The 21,760-nt window shown below is 39.1% G+C and overlaps 1 protein-coding gene across 4 annotated transcripts in view; it reads right to left on the bottom strand.

Annotated features, from left to right (window-relative positions):
• The window catches only part of LOC139989913 (neurotrimin), a 473,537-nt gene extending 452,830 nt beyond the window's left edge, over positions 1–20,707 (bottom strand). For all 4 annotated transcript variants that reach the window (XM_072008646.1, XM_072008636.1, XM_072008627.1 and 1 more), the window contains exons 1-2: positions 19,283–20,707; positions 9,514–9,640 (exon numbers count right to left, since the gene is read on the bottom strand). In XM_072008646.1, the coding sequence (XP_071864747.1) occupies positions 9,514–9,577 (64 nt within the window). In that variant the 5' untranslated portion in view covers positions 9,578–9,640; positions 19,283–20,707. The remainder of the gene's footprint in view (positions 1–9,513; positions 9,641–19,282) is intronic.
• Between the last annotated feature and the right edge of the window lie 1,053 nt (positions 20,708–21,760).

The raw sequence follows: 21,760 nt of genomic DNA on the forward strand, positions 1-21,760 counted from the left end.
TTAGAGTGTGCATGTTTGCTAAGCTCGGGTGTCGGAGGCGTCCCGGGACGTCCTCTCTAGTGTAGGACCTTTGCGCCCGGGCGTTTGTGTGAGAACCGTGGAGCGAGTGTGTTGGTGTGCCTGTTTTGCTATTTTTTAAATATAGAGCTAGGTAGGATAGGTAGTATACTTTCTGGTATGTCTGTTAATTATAAGTAGGTAGGGCCGGGCAGGTTGGCACAGTCTCTGGTCGGGTAGGCACATTTTCGTGTGACCAACCTGTTTCTGGAAATTGATTTGAAAAATCGACGGTGAAACTGGCACGAGTAGAGCATGCTCTCGTCTCTGGTTTTGCCTATCGATTTTTCGAATTTCGCGGTCGCGGTCGCGAGTGGGCTCGAAACGAACGTTTATTGCTCGAGCACGCACATGCGAGTGGGCAACGATCACTGCTATGATCGTTGGTCAGTCCATGTGCACTCCAATCAGCTTCCGCGGTTTATATTTTTATTTTCGTTTTTTTTTTTTTTTTTTTTTTTTTTTTGTTTGCGAATTAGAAGTCTCGAGCTTAGATATAAGTTTCAGCGGGCATTGCGCCCGAAGAACGAAGAGGCTATAAGCCGAAGAGGCCCGGCAAACTGCCACTCAAGAGGGCAACTACTAATGACTCCCCATCCTCTGGGTCATCCAGAGCATGGGAAGTCATTATTGTTACTACTTTGTCACTATGCTCGCTTTTAGTATTTTTAGCAGTAGTAGTAGTAGTAGTAGTAGTAGTAGCTTTTGTTTTTTTGGCCGATGTATATATCGGTCCATCGTCCCACTGGCCAAATCGCGATTTTTCTTATTAGTGTCGCGAGAGATTAGTTACGGGTTGAATTAGAGTAGCGAAATAACATCGCGGCTCTTTATTAGTGTCGCGAAAGAATGATTACGGTTTGAATTAGAGTTGCGATAAAATGATAATCGTGTTTGCTTTAGAGTTGCGAATTACGATATCGCGATTGCCTTTGGCAATTTTTATTATGAACTTTAGAACTTTTTAGAAAATTGTACGTATCAGAATTTATCCTGTTTTCTACTGTTTCAAATTAGATTATAAAAATGTTAATTTTTAATTAATTTTATAATATTGCAAGTAGCAATAACAGAATATTTGAAGTAGCTTTTTCACATAGTAAATAGTAATTTTCATTGAATTCACTGTAAAAATTAGCGTTGCGATATTATTTCATCGCGATTTCTATTCATTTTTCCCTTTAGCGTTGCGATAATGAATGATCGCGTTTTATTAAGTAGAGTTGCGTTTACAAAATGCCCAAACCCTCCGACTGCATTTGTCGGACACTGTTCCTGGATCACACGATACAGCTACAAAAGCTGTACAAGTGTGGTCGTTCGTGGGCAACCCCCTAAATGGTTGCACTGCGATATATCGGCCCTCCACTCGCGATTTTTCTTATTAGTGTCGCGACAGATTAATTACGGGTTGAATTAGAGTTGCGAAATAACATCGCGGCTTTCTATTAGTGTCGCGAGAGAATGGTTACGGTTTGAATTAGAGTTGCGATAAAATGATAATCGCGTTTGCTTTAGAGTTGCGAATTACGTTATCGCGGTTGTCTTTTGCAATTTTTATTATGAACTTTAGAACTTTTTAGAAAATTGTTCGTATCAGAATTTATCCTGTTTTCTATTGTTTAAAATTAGATTATAAAAATGTTAGTTCTCAATTAATTTTATAGTATTGCAAGTAGCAATACCAGAATATTTTTCATATAATAAATAGTAATTTTCTTTAAATTCACTTTAAGAGTTAGCGTTGCGATATTGTTTCATCGCGATTTCTATTAATTTTTCCTGTTAGCGTTGCGATAATGAATGATCGCGTTTTGTAAAGTAGAGTTGCGTTTACGAAATCCCCAAACCCTCCGACTACATTTGTCGGACACTGTTCCTGGATCACATGCTACAGCTGCAAGAGCTGTACAAGTGTGATCGTTCATCAGCAACCTCTTAAATGGTTGCACTACGATCCCTCGCTATTAGTGTTGCGTATTGCTTAAATACGAGTGCGTAGATTTATATTTATTAGCGTTGCGTATCAAATTTCGGGAATTGTCAGAATTTTTTTTTTTCTTTTTTAATGATAGATTTAGTTATATTGCAGATATAACGAAGCACTCGTCGCGTTTGATTTTGAGAATTTTCTGCTTCATAAATATTAGTAGTAAATTAGCGTTGCGAAACAAAAATATTTCGTTCCACTCACGGTTTGTTGATCGGGTTTAAATAGAGTGGAACATGATCGAATTTTAATAGCCCTTCTGGCTACTGCTTTGTTTCTTTTTCAGCGCCCCTTATTAATGCGCCCCTTGTTACTACGTTTATTACTAAAAATACTGCTATAAGACATATTCCTTTGTCAGCGTTAACATTACCATGACTGCTAAAATATAGAACTTTATTACGAATGTATAATATATATATGTACATGTATGGAATTGTGAGCGATTTCATGCGTAACAAAGTATTATAATGAAATATCTTAATGTTGTTATGAAAGCTTGAAATATTTTTTAAAATTTAATTCATTGCTATTAGAATTAATGCTGATGATTGTTCGTTCTTAGAACCATAACTTTTAGAATTTTTTCGATCGCAATCAATCTTTTAACAGTAATGTAGAATTTTATAAATATTCGAATTCCATTTGCATGAAACAAAAGTTCAGTCACGATCATCGTTCGTTTGTAACAGAAATTCTGCACAAAATGATTTAAGTGCATATCTTTCGGTTCACTATGTTGCAAATCACTATGTTGTTGTATGAAATAACAGGTACTGTTAAAAGTTGAAAGACAAAGCAAGTGATTTTATAATAATCGGATTTTCACTCACCTTAGTTATTTCAAATGAACTTTCCAATTTTCAATTCAGTTTAAATTCAATTACTAAAATTTCTTGTTTTTAACGTAACCCTAGTTTCGATTAAAAAGACACAAATGATTCTCTATATTTGCTAAAATTCAATCAATAGTACTTTGACCTATAATTGACCATTATTAGTAGTTTATTTTTCATATATAAAATGTTCTCGTTCTAGAGATGCCTATTTCTTTTATATACCAAATCCAGTAAATGAGTTGGTTTCAGATTTATCAATTTGCAGAAAATATATTTACATATTTGAACGTTTCATAGCATATTAAATATGCCAGAGGTCCAAATGATTTTTCTTTCATTGTCTGATTGTTCGGGCTTCTTCCTGTTTTTCTATTTTTAAGAGGAGCATATTACGGTCACATAAGAGTTTATAACTTTTGCTATTTTCAAAAGTTTAGTACAACGAGTTGTATGTCGCTTTTGCAAGATTCCAAATTGTATATGCAGTGTCAGTAGTTTCATTTTCCTTCTCTCGTTCCAAGTTAGACAAATGTATCTTTGATACCGAATGCAGCCAGTACGGTTGCGCATTATTGTACAATGTTTGTACTGAACGATGTAATCGCCTTCGCAAACTAATCAGATGGTTAATATTAGGGGAACGATAACAGCTATCAGCAAAAACATTGTACAATAATTCGATACCAGGCTAAGAATTACGCTAATACAGTCCAGTCTGGATCACCATAAGACAGGAAGAGGACTTCGGAAGATCTAGACTGGACTGCACCGTTTGACACCGTGGGACTCCGTGGGACACCGTGGGACACCGTGGGACACCGTGGGACACCGTGGGACAACGTTGGACACCGTGGGACACCGTGGGACAACGTTGGACACCGTGGGACAACGTTGGACACCGTAGTACACGGCAGGACACCGTAGTACACCGCAGGACACCGTAGAACACCGCAGGACACCGTGGGACATCGTGGGACATCGTGGGACATCTTGGGACATCTTGGGACATCGTGGGACATCTTGGGACATCTTGGGACATCGTGGGACATCTTGGGACATCGTGGGACATCTTGGGACATCGTGGGACATCTTGGGACATCGCTGGACGTCGTTGAACATCGTTGGACAACGTTGGACATCGTTGAACAACGTTGGACACCACTGGTCCAGTGTGGATCTCCAAATGCCGCGAAAAGAATTTTGGATGATCTAGACTCGACTGCGACGTGGGACACCGTGGGACAACGTTGGACAACGTTGGACACCGTGGGACAACGTTGGTCACCGTTGGACAACTTTGGACACCGTGAGACATCATGGGACATCTTGGGACATCGTTGGACAACGTTGGACACCATTGGTCCAGTGTGGATCTCCAAATGCCGCGAACAGAATTTTGGATGATCTAGACTCGACTGCAACGTGGGACACCGTGGGACAACGTTGGACACCGTGAGACATCGTGGGATATCATGGGACATCGTGGGACATCGTGGGACAACGTTGGACATTGTGGGACTACGTTGGACACCGTGGGACAACGTTGGACATCCTTAGACATCATTGGACATCGTTGGACAACGTTGGACGACGTTGGATACCGTTGGTCCAGTTTGGATGTCCAAAAACCGCCAAAAGAATTTTGGATGATCTAGACTGGACTGCGACGTGAGACACTGTGGGACAACGTTGGACATCGTGGGACGCCGTGGGATAACGTTGGACATCGTGGGAGATCGTGGGAGACCGTGGGACAACGTTGGACACCGCGGGACAACGTGGGACACCGCGGGACAACGTTGGACACCGCGGGACAACGTGGGACACCGTGGGACATCGTGGGACAACGTTGGACAACGATGGACACCGTGGGACATCGTGGGACAACGTTGGACAACGATGGACACCGTGGGACAACGTTTGACTGCGTGGGACACCATAGAACAACTTGGGACATCGTTGGACATCGTGGGATACATGCGCTTTAATGTTATGTTAAGTGCATTGTGAGCCCATTCTGTACAATGATACTTATCCATCTTGGAACGAAAAATAAAAATCTCGTCTCTCTTGATCCCCTCGCTTACCACACAGAAAAAATTGTACCCGCAATTTATTGGTTCGCGATCGCTCAATTCTTTCAAACTGTTGCGTGGCGTACTTGCTCGTGCGTATTCAGGGTGCGTGTAGGCCAACGTGCACTAGGCAACTCTTTGGATTCGTAAGTCACCCCAAGGACACCTCCGTCTTAGTTACTGCTAGAGGACTGGTCGACGTTTGCATCGGAACGCGGGAGATGTCGTGCCGGTGATGCTTGCGTATCTGTTGGGGATACAGTCGTGGATCTGCAGTTCTGTTCGGCCCCGCGGGGGTGGACCCCACTGTTCAGTTGGGACCTTGCCTTCTTGGAGTTCTTGCCCACTTGTTCAGTTGGAGTGTGTTAAGTTGCCGGCCTATGTGCTGGATCCACGGCTGAATAACCATTGGATCGCTGGCATCATCGGTCGGCACCATCGACCGCGACTCGTGTAAGTTTCAAACGGCGAAACAGGAATCGGACGAAAGTCAATGCTTGAATTTTCCGCTATTCCTTAGGGTTATCTGGTGCACGGGGGTACGTCACGTAGGCTTGTTAGTTCTTTCGAGAGATCGTGATTACGTTCGTATCGGGCGAAACGCGGTTTTTCTTTCATCGTCTGATTGTTGGGTTTCCTTTTCCATAGTAGCCTCATTTCTTTTCTTTCGTTCCAAGTTAGACAAATGTATCTTTGATACCGAATGCTGCCAGTAGGGTTGCGAATTATTGTACGATATTTGTACTGATCGATGTAATCGTTGTGTGGGAGATAGATGTGTTGTGTATGTTCTTCTATTTTTGTAAAGATTCATGTAAACGCTGCGTTGGAGATATGTGTTTCGCAGTTAGGCTACGAAATAACTATCTCTTTACGCAGGCCCATGATCGAGTAGAGTCAGAACTCGACATTTTTGCCAATAGGCTGAATGTCGAGACCGATGTATAATGTTAAATAACTCATGGGCGGGTCTCGTGCGTAGTCACCTCCTCGTGGTGAGACCTGGTAATTGGCATCGTTTTCCAAAAATTAATTGATTAATCTTTGGGAAACGATACCAAGCCAAGAACTACGCTACAGTCCAGTTTGGATCACCAAAAGACACTAAGAGAATTTTGGGTGATCTAGACTGGACTGCACCGTGGGACTCCGTTGGTCACCGTTGGACACCGTGGGACTCCGTTGGTCACCGTTGGACACCGTGGGACTCCGTTGGACACCGTTGGTCACCGTTGGACACCGTGGGATATGTCTTGACTATGTCAAGTCCATCATAGGCCCATTCTGTATAATGATGCTTATCTGACTTGACTATGAAATCATTCTCTTATTTCAAACTAATTTGTAAACATGTGTGCAAACACACATCAAAAGGAGCATTCATTTGACAATGAATAAATTTTAGATTTCTTTGCGTAAAAGGAGGGTGGTTGGATCGTGGATAGGGTGGGTCTCTGCTCGTAGCATCTCCTCGGGGTGAGAACCGGGCAATCATTATTGTTTGATATATAATTACTAATTGTATCATTATACGCCAAAGCAATGAACTGTGTATCTGGTATAATTATTAATTATATGGCAAGTAATATGAGCTAATTGGCTGCGATCCTGATTAGGTGTTCATATCGATGCATCTACCTTTTACGAACATTGACAATACGCTTTTTTATTTATGAATTATGGACGCAAAGAATCAAAGGAAACATTAATCCCTTCTACTCCAAAATTGTATAAGGTAGTTTTCTTTATGCTCTTATGGATTTCCATGAGTAAGGTTTAATGTTCAATCTTTTCTTCAATTAATGTTCATTTCTTTTAGAAAACGTCGCGCGGGCTCGTTTATGTCTCTGAATATCTTGTACGAGATAAGCTGCAGTCCATGTGTCGTTCGGTTTGAGGATCATTGTGCGCCTCACTGCTTAGACTGACCTCTTTTCGTTCGTGTGAGGAGGTTTATTCGCATGTAGGAATATTTTGACCGATTTTTAATTGTCGATAATTAAAAAACAAGTTTCAAGAATCACCCCTTGAATTATGTTGAAACAGTAGCCGAACATCTTGTATAAAGAACTATATTTACCACAAAAAATAACATTTTGAACTTCCCTAATATTTTTTTGACAACGTAATGGAAATAAGCTAAAAAATAATACCTGCCTGTAGAAGACCGCTCTTTAAAAATTCACTCGCGTACTGCAACTTGTTAAATATTTCAGAACCAGAAATAATAAAGCAACAACTGTATATTCGAAACTAAAGTTTCATCTAAAAAATGGATAATGTTACCAGTTACGATTGTTAAATCTCATAGAATTATTTTGTTATATAACAAACTCTGTGTGTTGAGTACAAAAGGTCTTTTAAATTGGTAGAAAAATTTTCGATATCAAAAAACAGCGATAGAATATACCGAATACTTATATACCGAATGTACGTAATAGTACACATATAACATACAAGATAATTTACGGAATAATAAATCGGAGTCAATCAAATTCTATGGCCCAAAACGAAACGAAAGAATACGCAATTTTATTCTTGATTTTCCACCCCATATACTATATATATATAGTAAACAGTAAAATACATTATCTCCTTTTTGTAACAAGTGATTTAGATCTACAGTGTGACAATTTCGTTTAAAAAAGAAGCGAGTCCTTTTAATTATCAATTCGCCATTAATTTCTACAATTCGGTACAAATCGTCAAAAGATACACACGAACATACAAAATGTATATCCTCGCCTTGATACGTTTACATTTCTAACCGAACAAGTTCACACTGAAACGCGTGCAAACGCGTATCGTCGGACGAGTGCATTTTGATTCGGAGATTACTGTAAGCCATACTCACCCACTGTAAGGGTGCAACGAGACATGCGTATGCAAGTACACTAAATTCCAACGCAAATCCTTTGGTGGGAATGCCCGTAAAAGGGCGAAGGGATGAAAAAGTAGACGTTCCATCAAGGAAATTATTCCGACTGGTATCGAATCACGAAAACGGAGTATAGAGTGCAGAGACGGTACAAGAAAGGAAGGCGTTCGTTTGTTCTGGGTCAAGCTCGAATATTTGAATTGTAGATTGTTCCCGATCTTCGTGACTGTTCGTCGAGAATAAAGATGATAAGAGTCGCACAGCGGATCAGAGCGTAGATCACATAATTTTCCGCTGTAACCGTGACTTAATCAGCCATCCGGAGAAAATGAAGTTAGATTATTTATCGAGTCCGAAAAGTGCTCCGGCGAATAGAGAAAATGTTTAATTACGAAATGTATTGTTTGATAAAACACGAACGTTCTCGCGCTATAATTCGGTTGTCGCTAACTTATCGAGTATTAGCGCTATTACCCCGACGGTAGCCAAACGCTATGGTACGCGAATAGGGCGTTCTTCCACCTCGAAAATCACTTTCCAACTATAACAATGTTATCGCTAATTGCCACCTTGCATTCGAAATGTCAACGTTCTTTCGCTCGGTTTTAACCGAAACGGACGCAAGAAAGAGAAAAGAATTGGAAACTTCGTTAACGACTTGAAAGAGCTATTCTCGAATCTAAGTTGAATGTGAATGACTTTAAGGCAAGAGGAAACTTTGAATCGTCGAACGCACTACATTACCAGACTGGTCGACCCTGGTTCCTTTACGGTTATTTTAATTATGTTTTAAACGAAATAGTCCAGACCGTCCTGACTACATATCTGTTAATACGACCGCGTGCATTAAGCGGAAAGGGGAAACGAATTAATGAAATGAAAATTCCAATGAAGAATTTCATTATACGATCTCGAGTATTTTACAGATTTTTATCGACCGTTTGATAAGGAAAATCGTTACGTTCCCTTCCGCCCTAACTATTTTACCGTCTAACTGCGATTTTAAATGGTTGCGGTGGAACGTATCGCTCGCATGTTCGTCCCCAATTAAAATCTACCCGGAAACATTTTCAAACAGGTGGCAGAGGAAATAGAAGTACAACGACAGGGAAACAAGCCGCGTTATAAATCAAATACAATGAAGAACTCCCATCGTAAATCATTATCGCGGGAAACGTTAACAACTAAAAAATCTCTTCGTGTATCATTGTACCATTATTATTATTATTATTATTATTATTATCGTTGTGTATTGCTATTCTATATAAAATATAAATTCCATAAAATAACCATACTCAATGCAGATTATGAACTTCAAATTGGATGTATTTTATTCAACTGATTAACTGTAGAAATTGGCTGCATGCAAAATGTTCTTCTTCAATAAAAACTAATAATAACACGCAACGCGTGTTAAAACTACGATCAGTTTCACGCCTTTCAACTAGCAATTAAAAATTTTGATTGTAAGAGAGTCGAAAGATACGTTATCTCGAAAATTTTAATTCTAAACCTCCTCGAATTTAATGTTTCGCATACCGCTATTGCAAAAGATTGAAATGATTCATGATAACATATTGCAAGTTCGGGTAGCACGGAGGTTGACTAAGGGCTTCAGCTTCCTGCCATTGTAATTACGAATTCACGCGATAAGCGTTTTATAATGCAACTCACCGTTATTAATCGCGGCGAATGCAACGGCGCTGAGCAGCCATGCAGCCACGCTGATGGCGGACATCTTCGTTTGCCTCGTTGCAAGTTTCACCTCACATAATACGTGCCTCTTGGACGTTGGATAGAGCTGGAAAGAGGAACAGACACATTGTATTAAGCACGTACATGCAGTCCTAAGATATTGCAGGTTCGTTCGTGCGTTCATAATTTTTGTAAGCACCACCGCTTTAGTAATATCAACTTGGCTAAACCGTGGCGTGTACGTGTGTCATCGTTAAACTACGCTTTTTGTATGAATAATAAAGGAATTTTTCGTCCAACTCTGAACTCGTGCCTGTAAGTTGAAGAGACGCTCGATTGTCAGACTCTTTGAAATCTATCTTCTTTCGCTAATCTTTAAGCTTTAAATCTGCATTTATTCTTCCATCTCTTGACGATTACTTCGGGAGATGTACGGAGGAATTAGCAATACCGAAAATAACATTTTTATATCACTGTCTTTCTTAATGGAAAATGTAGTTCTAGATATATTTCGTGTTGAAGTAAGCGATTGAATACCCAGAGATAAAAACAAAGCATATAATACACTAGCAAATATTCTGCGAAATACTGGTTCTATAAACCGAGCTACTGAAATAAATACTTCAAAGTAATTACAATCTACGATCAAACCAATTTAACCTACTTACGATAGCTCAAATTCTTTTAGCATTTAGAAGTTGATTATCTTGTCAGTATAAAAGAACATAAATAACCAATTCTAACGGGCACGGAAATAACCATCATTCGGCAGCAAAGTAGGTCACAAGTTTATATAAACATTCTTTTATTACTCTAAAGTTTTATATTCATTTTTAGATCATCATTTTAAACACTATGTTAATACCTTTGCGAAAACAATGGCACACAACGATCGATAAAACGATATCTTCCCTCTGAAAAGTAGCGACAATCCAAACAACGTAATCGCAAAGACAAACATCCAGCAGAACAGGTCCTCCAGAAACCTAAATTTCGCGTACGACAGACAAAGCTTCGACGCTTTAACTCGGAGTTGCCATTCAGAGGAATTTAGCTCGCTTCGGGATTCGCAGCACGAAAAAGAGCAACTAAAAAAAACATTAGAAAAAGAACTACCAGAGACGTCGTAAACTTTGTCTAAGAATTTTCACGCTATGCGCGGATGATTTTCGATGCGAGCCGTCCTCTTTCTTTTTCCGTTTCTTCTTTCTACCTTTCGAATCTTAACGTCATGCACACGCAATCGTGCGAGTACGTATTCGTATTTGGACACCTGATGCAATTCGATCAAGAATTTGATTTTTGTTATATTCTCAAAGTTATATGATCGAAGAGCGTCTCTTTGATGTTAACTCTTTGCTACTTTCCATAAACGGAATCAAATAGTCTGCTTAATTTAATTCGATGCAAGATATGTACGTTGGTCGTTTCAGTTTCACCTTTATCTGCAATTAATAGTTGGCATTTCGTACGATCTGCATGAAGTTTCAGAATATGGTTGGAAACGCGTATTTCCATTATTCCAAGATTCCAACGTTGAGCAGACACGTGTAAAGTCGATTAGTACAAGCGTCTTCAAAGACTCCTACACCTTGCACTACTGCTCTTTTATTTATATTAATAAATATTATCTACGAATCTTTTTCATTAATATCAATTAATTGCATACGGTTATTTAAGATAAGATCAAAAACGAAAATTAATGTATCGTTCGAAAAACTCCTAACGTTTTCATAGTCGATTTATTTCAGTGAAGTTTGCAGGGGATTTTTTGTGTACTTACTGAACATCAAACGCATCAATTAAAGAGAAAATAAATAAAAAAGAAACGTTCAACATTCATTAAGAGGTTCCGTCTGAATTTTCTTGTTCGTATACTCCCCATATTTTCATCGCAAGAAACTGGATATTCCTGAAGCCTGCAGAAACTAGCAAAAACAAGTTTTTCAGTGTAACGATCATAGAGTTAACTAGTAGGTAGCAAAAAGTTACTGCAAGAAACTACAAATATATGTACACTTATACCGTACTTGTACTGATTCCAAGAAAATGTAACGTCCTCTAATATTTTTCTCGACTCTGCGATAACCTTCCCAAACGATCGCATAGACCGCAGAGTTTCGTTTGAAGTATATTCTACGTATTTGCAATAATTTGAAGAGAGAATTGTCCAAATATGATTCTGCGTTTAAGGCCGGTAGCGATATATAAAACGAAATGAGGAAGTAAACTCTTTCGTGACGCGGCAAAAGCGTGATATATCACGATGAATCTACGATAAAGGGAGTGACGTGCTGGTCGCTCCTTCGGCTGTTAATCGTCAACGAAATGGCCTGTGGTGGCCAGGGTTGATGTCATCGTGCGTCCCCCAGGTGGTTCCGGTCCACCCCCGACTCTCGTCACGCGGTCCATTTATTCAAATCACACGCGATGCGACGCAACACAACTTGGAAACGCACGCGCGTCGAGAGATCTCTTTGACGAGAACAACAGAGCAAAGGGGTTGAGGGACAAGGAGAGACAAAGAGTTAGAAATAGCATGAGAGAGCGCGACAATGGTGAAAGGAGAGCAAAGAGGAAATGTTAGGGAAGAAAAAATAGAAACGTGGAATTAGAAAAAGAGAAACAGCACGCGAGAGGGCGAGTGCGGTAACGTGAGAAAGGAAAGAGACAGAGAGAAGGGGGAGAGAAACGGAAGATTTGGAGAGATTGAGAGGGAAGCAGGTGAAAAAAAAAAAAGAAAAGGAAGAGTCACAGAAGAGGGAAAATGGAGAGGGAAAAGCTATCACTCCATCCGTCCCGACTACTTTCGGAAACCTGCACACAACTCAACCAACCCTTCAGATACACGTTTCTCGCAAGTTCTCCGCTCCTTTCATCCGGGTTCGCTTTTACTTTATGCAACGGTTGTGCATAGACTCTATATACGTATGTCGTCGCGCACCGTGTGCAACGAAAATCCGAAATTCCGCTTTGCCACGGGCTTACGAGAGCGTCGCGAGCTCGTCGCCTCGCGCATCCACGCGCATCCGTTTGCTTACAATTTCAACCAACTACCCCCTTCGCGCAGTTAACAAATTCTTTTTACGTTGGATATCGATTATTATTTTTTCTAAATAATTGCGATATTTTTGGATTACATGACGCGTTCAAGTCGTACGCAGTGAACATGTTAAAAATCATAATGGATTATCGATTAATACTACAATTTTATCTGCAATTTGAGAATAGATTAAATATGTTTCTTCTTATTATGTTCAATTAATTTGTGTTTGCCTTATTTATATTTGATAAATACTACAGATAATTTCTTTTTACATCTTAAATTCCCTTTCTAAATTGCGAAGTACATTTCCTACGTTTGCCATCCATTTCAGTTTTAAATTACGTGGTATTCTGCAATTAAACTTAGAAAATATTTACGCTTTTAGTACCAATTAGTTAAATAAAAACTTTGATTGGCAATTGATAGTTTACGACATTCCGTGTGGCTATTACAAAAATAATTCGAGCTGTGTATTAGGGAAACTTTTGAAAGGACGAAGTTTACAGGAAGTTTACTAGAAGTATGTATCTAACAGTATTAATTCCAACAACCTTGACAACTACAAGGATTTCGATAGCAATCTTGCTCGGTATTAACCTAAATCTTGTTTCGAAGCATCTAAACCTATCTGCAACTAGCGGGTCTTATTGTTGACTAAGTTTCCTTTCGTAAACAATTGGGACGTTTAGAAATTTATAAACTTTGCCAAACTCTATACATATTATGTACCAATACGACACAAGTTAATACTCGTGCGATTGCAGTTTCAATAGAAGTTTGAAGAATGGTTGACGGTAAAGTGTGATAATCTGTATAATGTAATAAAGTCGTAAATTGACGAGCCACTGATAAATAATTTAATTTACGAAATAATTGCAATATAGAAATTGGCATTATTTTTTAACATCAGCATATTCTCCGATTTTTTAAGCATTTATGTAAAATTAACCAACTACCAAATACGAATTTACTAAAATCTTGAACATCGTAATAGAAAAGAAGTCATAAAAGTTAAAGATCATTTGCAAACGAGTGGAAGTACCGTGGTGCAATAAATAATAGTCCACAAAACTTTCTTATGTTAACAATATAATTGCACTTGAAACTAACAGCTTCCCTACGACAAGAAATTCAGCCAGGTATTGATCCTTAAACTTTATTCTGATTCAAGCAGATATTTCATGTTCGTCACAATTTAATTTACATTTACGTGTTATTATTCAAATTATATGAAAGATTTTATCTCTTACATAAGTTTGGTCAATCTTTCACACAGGGATAAAAAGGTTTTTCATTCGGCTCTTTGCTTTATCGGTTTAAAATAAAATATTCAACGATCCTGACAACAATAATGCAGCCTTCGTTGGATGGGGATTAAGAAATGGCCTGAATACATAAAAGCAAAATATGTTGAATAAAAGTCATTTGTTGTATAAAATGCATTTGAATTGTGTAATGTTCAAACATGTAATTTCTTCTAATTACTCCTTTATTTAATCATTTTCTACTGTATAATGAAAGTACACAAAAGAAAGGGGCGAAGATCAGTCACTTAATGTTTCTGTTTAAACCAGACAGTTTATGTGCATTTGAAAACAGAAATACACGTACTCGCGCAGGAGAGCATTTTCCAATTTTAAAATAAACTTGTATCTCGCATATTTTTCTATAAAAAATGATGTACGATGTTGACCGGTTGCACGCGTGCGCCCGTATTCATGGTAAGGCAAGATTAAACCGCGGAACTGAGAAAAGTCAAGCCTAAACGACTTCATATTTTAGTCTCATGCGGAAGTGACGATAGGGATCTTCCGACTTTTTAACGAATTCATCGCTTTTGTGCGAAAAGCAGAGGAGACTGGAAAGAAATGGGCGGACAAAGGTAGGAAGAAGCAAGCGCGAGCCTTTTGCCGAAAACGGAAATAAAGTGGAAGGAATATCTATCTGGCTATCTTAGATAAACCTCATACACGAAGTGGTTCGGCTTCCTGCTTTCGCGATAAATCAAGAAAACTCCATTTAGAAATTTAAATGCTAGAAGATAGAGAACCGAAAGAATTACATATAGCAACGCCTATGTAATAAAAAAACAGTACCAGTTTTTAACAATCCAACCGAGACATTTTATCAGCGAGCGATGAAAAGCTCTAATCGATACAACCAAAGATCGATGGAAGCGTTCATATTTTGGCAATGTCAACGAACAGGTTTCTATTTGCCACCTCGTTTGTTACAAAGCTGCAGCAAGTTGCCACCAAATGTTCGAATATTTTCATAAACCAATGTAGCACGTTTGTTGAATACTTTCCTGGCGGAAGTTGGTTACTTGCGTACTTTCGAGTTCAGTTTAAGTATACGAAAATCATTAACAAGGATGGAAAGAGCTCTTTCTTCTTTCTGAGATATTTGCAAGAAATTTGAGCGCGTCAAAGAAACGAAGAAAATATCACGAACGAAAGAATGTTTTAACACGAGAAAAGATATCCGCTGCTTGGTTTCGTTACAGTGAAAATAAGGTTTATCGCAGTGACAGAAGAGGCAGCTTCGTCCAGTGTATTTTTCTGATAATGATATCAACTATAATTTAGCTAGTGTGCAGGGGAGAGCGTTGCATAACTAACATTAGCAAAAATAATACGGTGTTCTACCGTAGTATATGGAACCATTTCTCCCTGCGTAATTTTTACTCTGGCTACCCGTACAAAATATTCCGTACCACCTCTGACTTTTCGCTTTTTTCCATCCCATATCGTGAAAAGTTTCTGATCCTACGCTTTAAAATTCATTAGCGTCATTCGACCAAAAAGTAAACGTTAATTTTTGTAATTTTATTCATTGTCTGAAAAAAGCATACAAGAGGAAACGAAAGATAATGAAAGAGAGAGAAAGAGTGAGAGAGAGAGGGGGACGGGAAGGAGGAGAGAAACGTGAGCTCTGCAAAAACGTATTAAATTAATTCTCAATGAATGGAGCGAGGTCAAAACGGGACCATGGCAGTTCTTTCAAACAGTCGTATCTCATTGGCTGCAGCGGTCGTTTATTTGAAACTTTCTGCACTCCGTCTTTGATCCTGTCAATGAGCTTTGACTAAAATGTAAAAGCCAAAATTTTTTTAAGTAACAAGTGAAATTTATCGTTTCTGTGACAATTTTTTTCCATGACTCTGCTCGCTGCTTATGAAATTCATACATTTTTAGGATTCTTATTGCTCGTTATAACTTTTATATTACGTCCTAATGAATCTGACGTTACGTTAAAAGAGAACGTTGTTGTTTTTGTTTGCGCAAGTTTACGAGTGTAATTTCATTACTTCGTCTTCTTGTTCGTTATCGAAGTAAACACGCAATATATTTTTCTACAAACTTCTTGATTACATCTCTTTCCACAAGCTTCCGTAAAAAGTTCCTCGACTTATCTTTCCTTCCCTCTTTCATTGTTCAAGTGAAAATTACATGAGACTAAATGACAATTACTTACGAGCCATTCAAATGATAATTGCTGCTCTTCGTTCTAGCCACGACTAGGGAGAGTAGGGAATACCCTGGCTTGCTAAATATGCCGGCTATAGCGAAAGTTGAAGGGAAGTTTTTCCAACGAAAGTACTGCCATTCGAAAGAAACCGTTCTACTATAATAACAGTAATAATCATAAGAACAATAAATATCCATATATGGACTATTTTGGTCGTTTATACAGATATGCGATTTGATATAGCAGGTTTAAAATCGCGTCTCGAGACCGTGTCTCGCTACAAACGGACTCAACTTCTATGCCCTTTGTTCACAAATTTCACCATTTTCACTCAACACGCAAACAAGCGTACATCCATACAGGCAGTTCGAATTTCGCTTCACGGGAAAACGATGGATTGTATCCGGATGAAAGCGGCACAAGAGATAACACGCGCGCCTATCCTTTCCCATGGCTACTACACATATATATGTGTATAATATATTCTTTATTTATTGAACGATAAATGACTCTACGCAATTTTTCAAATCTATCCGTGTCACGCTTTCGTTAACCGCTTTTGCCAACCCCGGCGTGGATTAAAAACCGCATACACGAAAACAGGCTGTACTTGTGGCAAAGTTCAATTTTAGCTTTGACCTTAATTCCAAATTACAAGATTATGGCTAACACGGTACAAATCGCGTACGATATTCGATATTTTCATCCCTACACAGAGTTGAAGCGATAAATAGCTTAATAATTAATACACGAAATAATTGATACATATATAGGATCTATTTCAACAGTAATAAGACTGATCTTTTTCGAGTTGTTATTGGCAGAACCAATCGTTCGAAAATAGAGAGGGTGAAAAAGCAAACGTTGAAGAGATTTTACACTACCCGATAATTATTGTTTTCAGGGTAATTATTCTGATGTATAGTACGTGTTTTTCATAGATTTTTTCATCTCAAAATGGGGCAGATTTCTTCCGGGTAGCTAATATTAAATAATGTATCCATAGATAAAAATATCATCCTAAAGTTCAGCACTATACGAGCTGTTTGTTTAGCATACGCGGGTACTAGAAACAAGCTAAAATGTAAATGTAATTTTGAAAATAGGGACGTAAATCACACAATCTGATGATGAAAGTTCTACAACCTGCATGAATAAAAATTTATCCGAAGCACGCAGACAAAAAAATTACAGTTACCTCTTAACGTAACAAGGATACTGTCAACGCGAAATATTGAATTTTATTATATTTTTTCTTGTTCTCGAGAAAATAAAACTCAAGCATTTAGAAGCATATAATTCATTATTATGTTAATGAAACTTTCATATATTTGTACGTACGTACATATTTAAACACACACGCGTAAACTAAAATTTCTCCATTGAAACGTTAAACGTTTGAGAAAAACAGAAGGAAACGATGAATAAAAAAATCCCAAACTATCCAAACCGCCATAAACCATCGATTAATGTAACACGCGTTACTTCGATCCGAATCTCTGTCATAGTTCGATAGTCGACGAATTACGGCGAACGCGAAACACGCACATCGAGACGAAAAAACGAAATATTCCACGGGCCACCTGTCTACGTGTAACGTTTGCAACTTTTTCACAACGGTCCGCATTTCCATAATTTAAAACGAAAAGTTAAATTACCTTAACGCGGGCTGAGCAAACAGCTAGCATAATCTAGCCGTCCGTTGTGTTCCCAGACAAAGAACAGTCGCGATATTCGTAATTAGTGCGGAGTAATTTCGTGTTTTTTGTCACGGTCGGTAAAATTAACCGGAACATTTTTGGTCTTTAGAGGCGAACGAACGACACTGCCGTGGATAATACGCTAAACGCGCGATTTGCCACCGCGAATCGACAGTGCGCGGGCTAATCTTTCGAATAAATGTTGAACGTGCACGATGTGCTTGTCAGGCCAACCATCGTACAAGAGATAACGCGTACACGCTAAAACAGGGACGTTTCAATTTTATCCAACGAGCGATACCGCAAATTCCACCGCGAAATCGTGCAAAAACGAATTTCCGTGTCGCGCTTGTCCGTTCCGCATTTAATGCTAATCCCGCGAATTGCCAATTCATCGTCTCTTCCTTTATATAGATAAAAATATCCTCTCTCCACCTCACTCTCGGTTTCGCTATACATCACTCATATATTATTATTTAATAATGCAATTAACAATGCGCATTATTCATGCATTATTTAATTTCGCTTATTGTCGATTATGCGACACGCAGCTCCGATCGAGCTTTGTAACAATTTATTGTGTTTTAATTTGTAAGAGCACAATATGAAACGCGATGTAATTAAGACTGATTCGACTCTAAAGCAAACTTAATACGAAATATTTTAATGCGAAAAGGGGGGTATAAACTAGTAGAGTATCCCATTACAGCGTTAGCAGAATTTTCAAATGTTTTTATATATGTAACATTTATAATATATTCATACATAATCCAAAAAATATATTCAAAAGCTTCAAAAGTTTCTACAAGCGATCAACTCAAAGTTATTTTCCTAAGCCGCTATAGAATTGTAATTGGTCTTATGCATCACTGTACACCGTGTGTACGCGTTTGACATAAAAACAGGAATAAACGATCATTATCCAAACCGACGCTACACTATTAATCGATCATTTGTAATAGCCCGTGTAACATTAAAGCACAGATACCGATCTCACCGCAAATAGAGAGACAGCATTGTTTACCTTGAACGCGCGTGCAGAGCTCGAAAATAAAACTCTTCGACAAGCAGAATGTCATTTATATGATTGAACGCACTACACATTGTCGAGAAGTGCTCGTGCGATGTATTTCGCCGATGTCTGTTAATCAGATATACACAAACTATTCGCGTACTGTGTAAAAGTGGCACGACACGACCAAGCAACGATTCTAACAATGCGGCGTTAAATAATACATTACCTATATCGAGTCTAGCGCGCGATAGAAAACGAGGCTGATTTATCCCCATTCCATCTCTTTCTAGATATTGTTGAGAAAAACTTTATAGCAAGATAGTTGTGAGTTTGCATCTTTATTTCAAAATTGGTAATATCGGGCGCAACTACAAGAGGCAGAGCATCGAGAAGCTCGATCGAATCGTCGATGTACCGTTGCAATCGAAGCGAAAAGAAATTGGCAATGAATGTCTCCCCATCGATTCGACTGGCATAGAGCCTCGTTCAAGAGAAAAATGCGATAGTTCGTCTTACCTCTATTGCCGTTGCTATGCCGCTTTCATCACTCCGTGGTGGATGCGTCGAAGAATGAAAGGCTGTTCACTTTTTCCCCACTTTTTCTCTCGCCTATCCTTCTTTCCTGCTTATGTCCTATTTCCGCACGCAACGACACAATTTATCACTCGCGAAAAAGCGTTTAACGAAAATCTGATCGAACTCTCTCGTTAAGTCGTCGCACACGCGAATTCCAACCACATGAAACACACCGAGACTTGTTCTTTTTTTTTTTCCTTTATCCTTCTTTATTTCCTGGTGATCTCGCAGCGATCGATATATCGAGTCTTTCGAGCGGAAAACAACACTCCCCTCGATTCAACTGTCACACCGACACCCTTTTTTTTTTTTTTTTTTAGAATATATCTTTTTCGTGCATTGGCCAAAGAGGTACGATATCCGTTTGCTCACCTTACGCTTTTGTCGTTGTCTCTAGGAGTCGCTAATTAATTTCAGACACAGCCACGTTGATGGCAATCTCGGGTGTATTTTAATTAAAACTGAAAACTGAATGTCGCTCACACAGCGCACTTGACCTTCCCCGCGGGAGATTTAATTGAAACTCCCTTGATAACCATCGGCGGTTACGCGTACGTGCGTCGATTAATCGTGCACTTGTATTTCGCATATTCGGCGAACTTTCAAGAACATTCCAATCGTGTCTCCGTTTCGATTCTATACGACTTATCGCGGTCGATTACAGCGCACCTTCGATTCTCGATCGCACATCAGCGCTACGGTGGATATATTCGCGCACGATGCCACGATCGAGTATACGTTACACCGTTAAAGATTCAAATCTGCAGCCAAGAAACGTTTCTCGAAGTGTTTAAAAAAGTGTGTACCTTAACTGTTCCCACATAGCGTCTTCCAACAAGTGTTATCCGAGAAGTCACAAAAACGTATCACTCGATTTCGCCCGCAGACAACAACAAACTTTTTCTGCGCACTGTGTTCGTTTCCGAGAACACTCCGAAGGACAACAAATCTCCAGTCACTTTCCTACTACTTCAAGGGCACGAAACTTTTCACCGATCTCAATGTTAATATCGTACGCATTATACGAAGATTATCCGCGTATTAATACGCAGTTAGCGTATATTTACACGTGTAACGGTTACTTGCACATGAAATTCAACGAACTCGTGTCATCTGCAGTGGAACATTCGTCCGCGAACGGGGGATTAGGTGACTTTTTTCTCACACGATCACGAACTTCGAACGCGCGATTAGTGTCATCTCGCATCGAGCATGTGTATGAATATATCGATTACCGATCGCGTGGCAACTGTTACCAATCGCGAAAGAATTTTGACGCGGAGTAGCGCGCGTGTATACGTATACGTACGTGTACGTGACGATCACGGAACAAGACCCGACCGTGTCGCGGTGCGATAGCAAACTGACGTCCTGACGGGTTGCAGCGCCCCAACGACGGTCGTCCGGCGAACCATCCACCACCGTTTCACCGCAGGGGACCCACCACCCCTCACCTTACCATCCCTACTCGCTATGCCCCACTACACCTGAAGCTTCTAATCGCAGCCAGGTTGTTGTACCATGCACGTGAAATTTCTCAAGCTCTTTCTAAGATCGAATCTTCCATCGGTTTGAGATCATATGTGTGCGAGGGCGGAGTTGTTGCTGCTTACGGTAAGTACTATTGATTCCTGACAACGTTTTAAAGATCAGAAATATTGAATATTGAAATTTCATAGAAATGTTACGACTCTGTGAATGTCTCATTTGAAGTATAATACACCTTGTAGCGCTACCAACTTCAGAGAGTTGATTCGCACAGAATTAAATCGAGCATTCGATTTTAGTCAATTGTTAATGTTATGTACGACGTGGTGTTGAATATTTTATATACATTGACGTTTGATTTATTGTGTGCAACATTTGAATTTTTTGATTTTACGATTTGTGTTATCTAAAAGCGGTAAAGTGCAATTTTATTGCGATACGTTGTAATATATTTTTACGAGTAAAATTTATATGTATACTGTTATCGTTATCGAATTACGCTTTTTACGACGGTATTTATATTATTTATCTACGAAATAATTATAGGGGTTGTATAGGGGTTGTGTACAAGCGTAAAACAAAATTGTCCCACGACATTTTGGTCTATCCTAAATCGCAGATTTACATATCCGAGATTTAAATTATTGGAACTGTCGTCATAAATTCGCTATCCAGAATGGTGTTCGTGACGATTAATGCTAGGAAAGCTGATTTAAAGTAGAGAAGACGATTTATACAATCTCTTAATCAATGCGCTTTAAATCATTCTCGGTGACGGAATAAGGTTCACCTGCAGATTTTCGTGTAACGCCCTTGCATACAATGGAGTCACGTTATTTGTGAACAGGCGTTACCGCGATTTAAATTCACTCTTAAATCAGATTTGATAACCTGGAAGTTTACGTTGACAGACCATTTATGGATCGGTAG

This window comes from Bombus fervidus, chromosome 1 (genome assembly GCF_041682495.2).
Source record: "Bombus fervidus isolate BK054 chromosome 1, iyBomFerv1, whole genome shotgun sequence".
Lineage (NCBI taxonomy): Eukaryota > Metazoa > Arthropoda > Insecta > Hymenoptera > Apidae > Bombus > Bombus fervidus.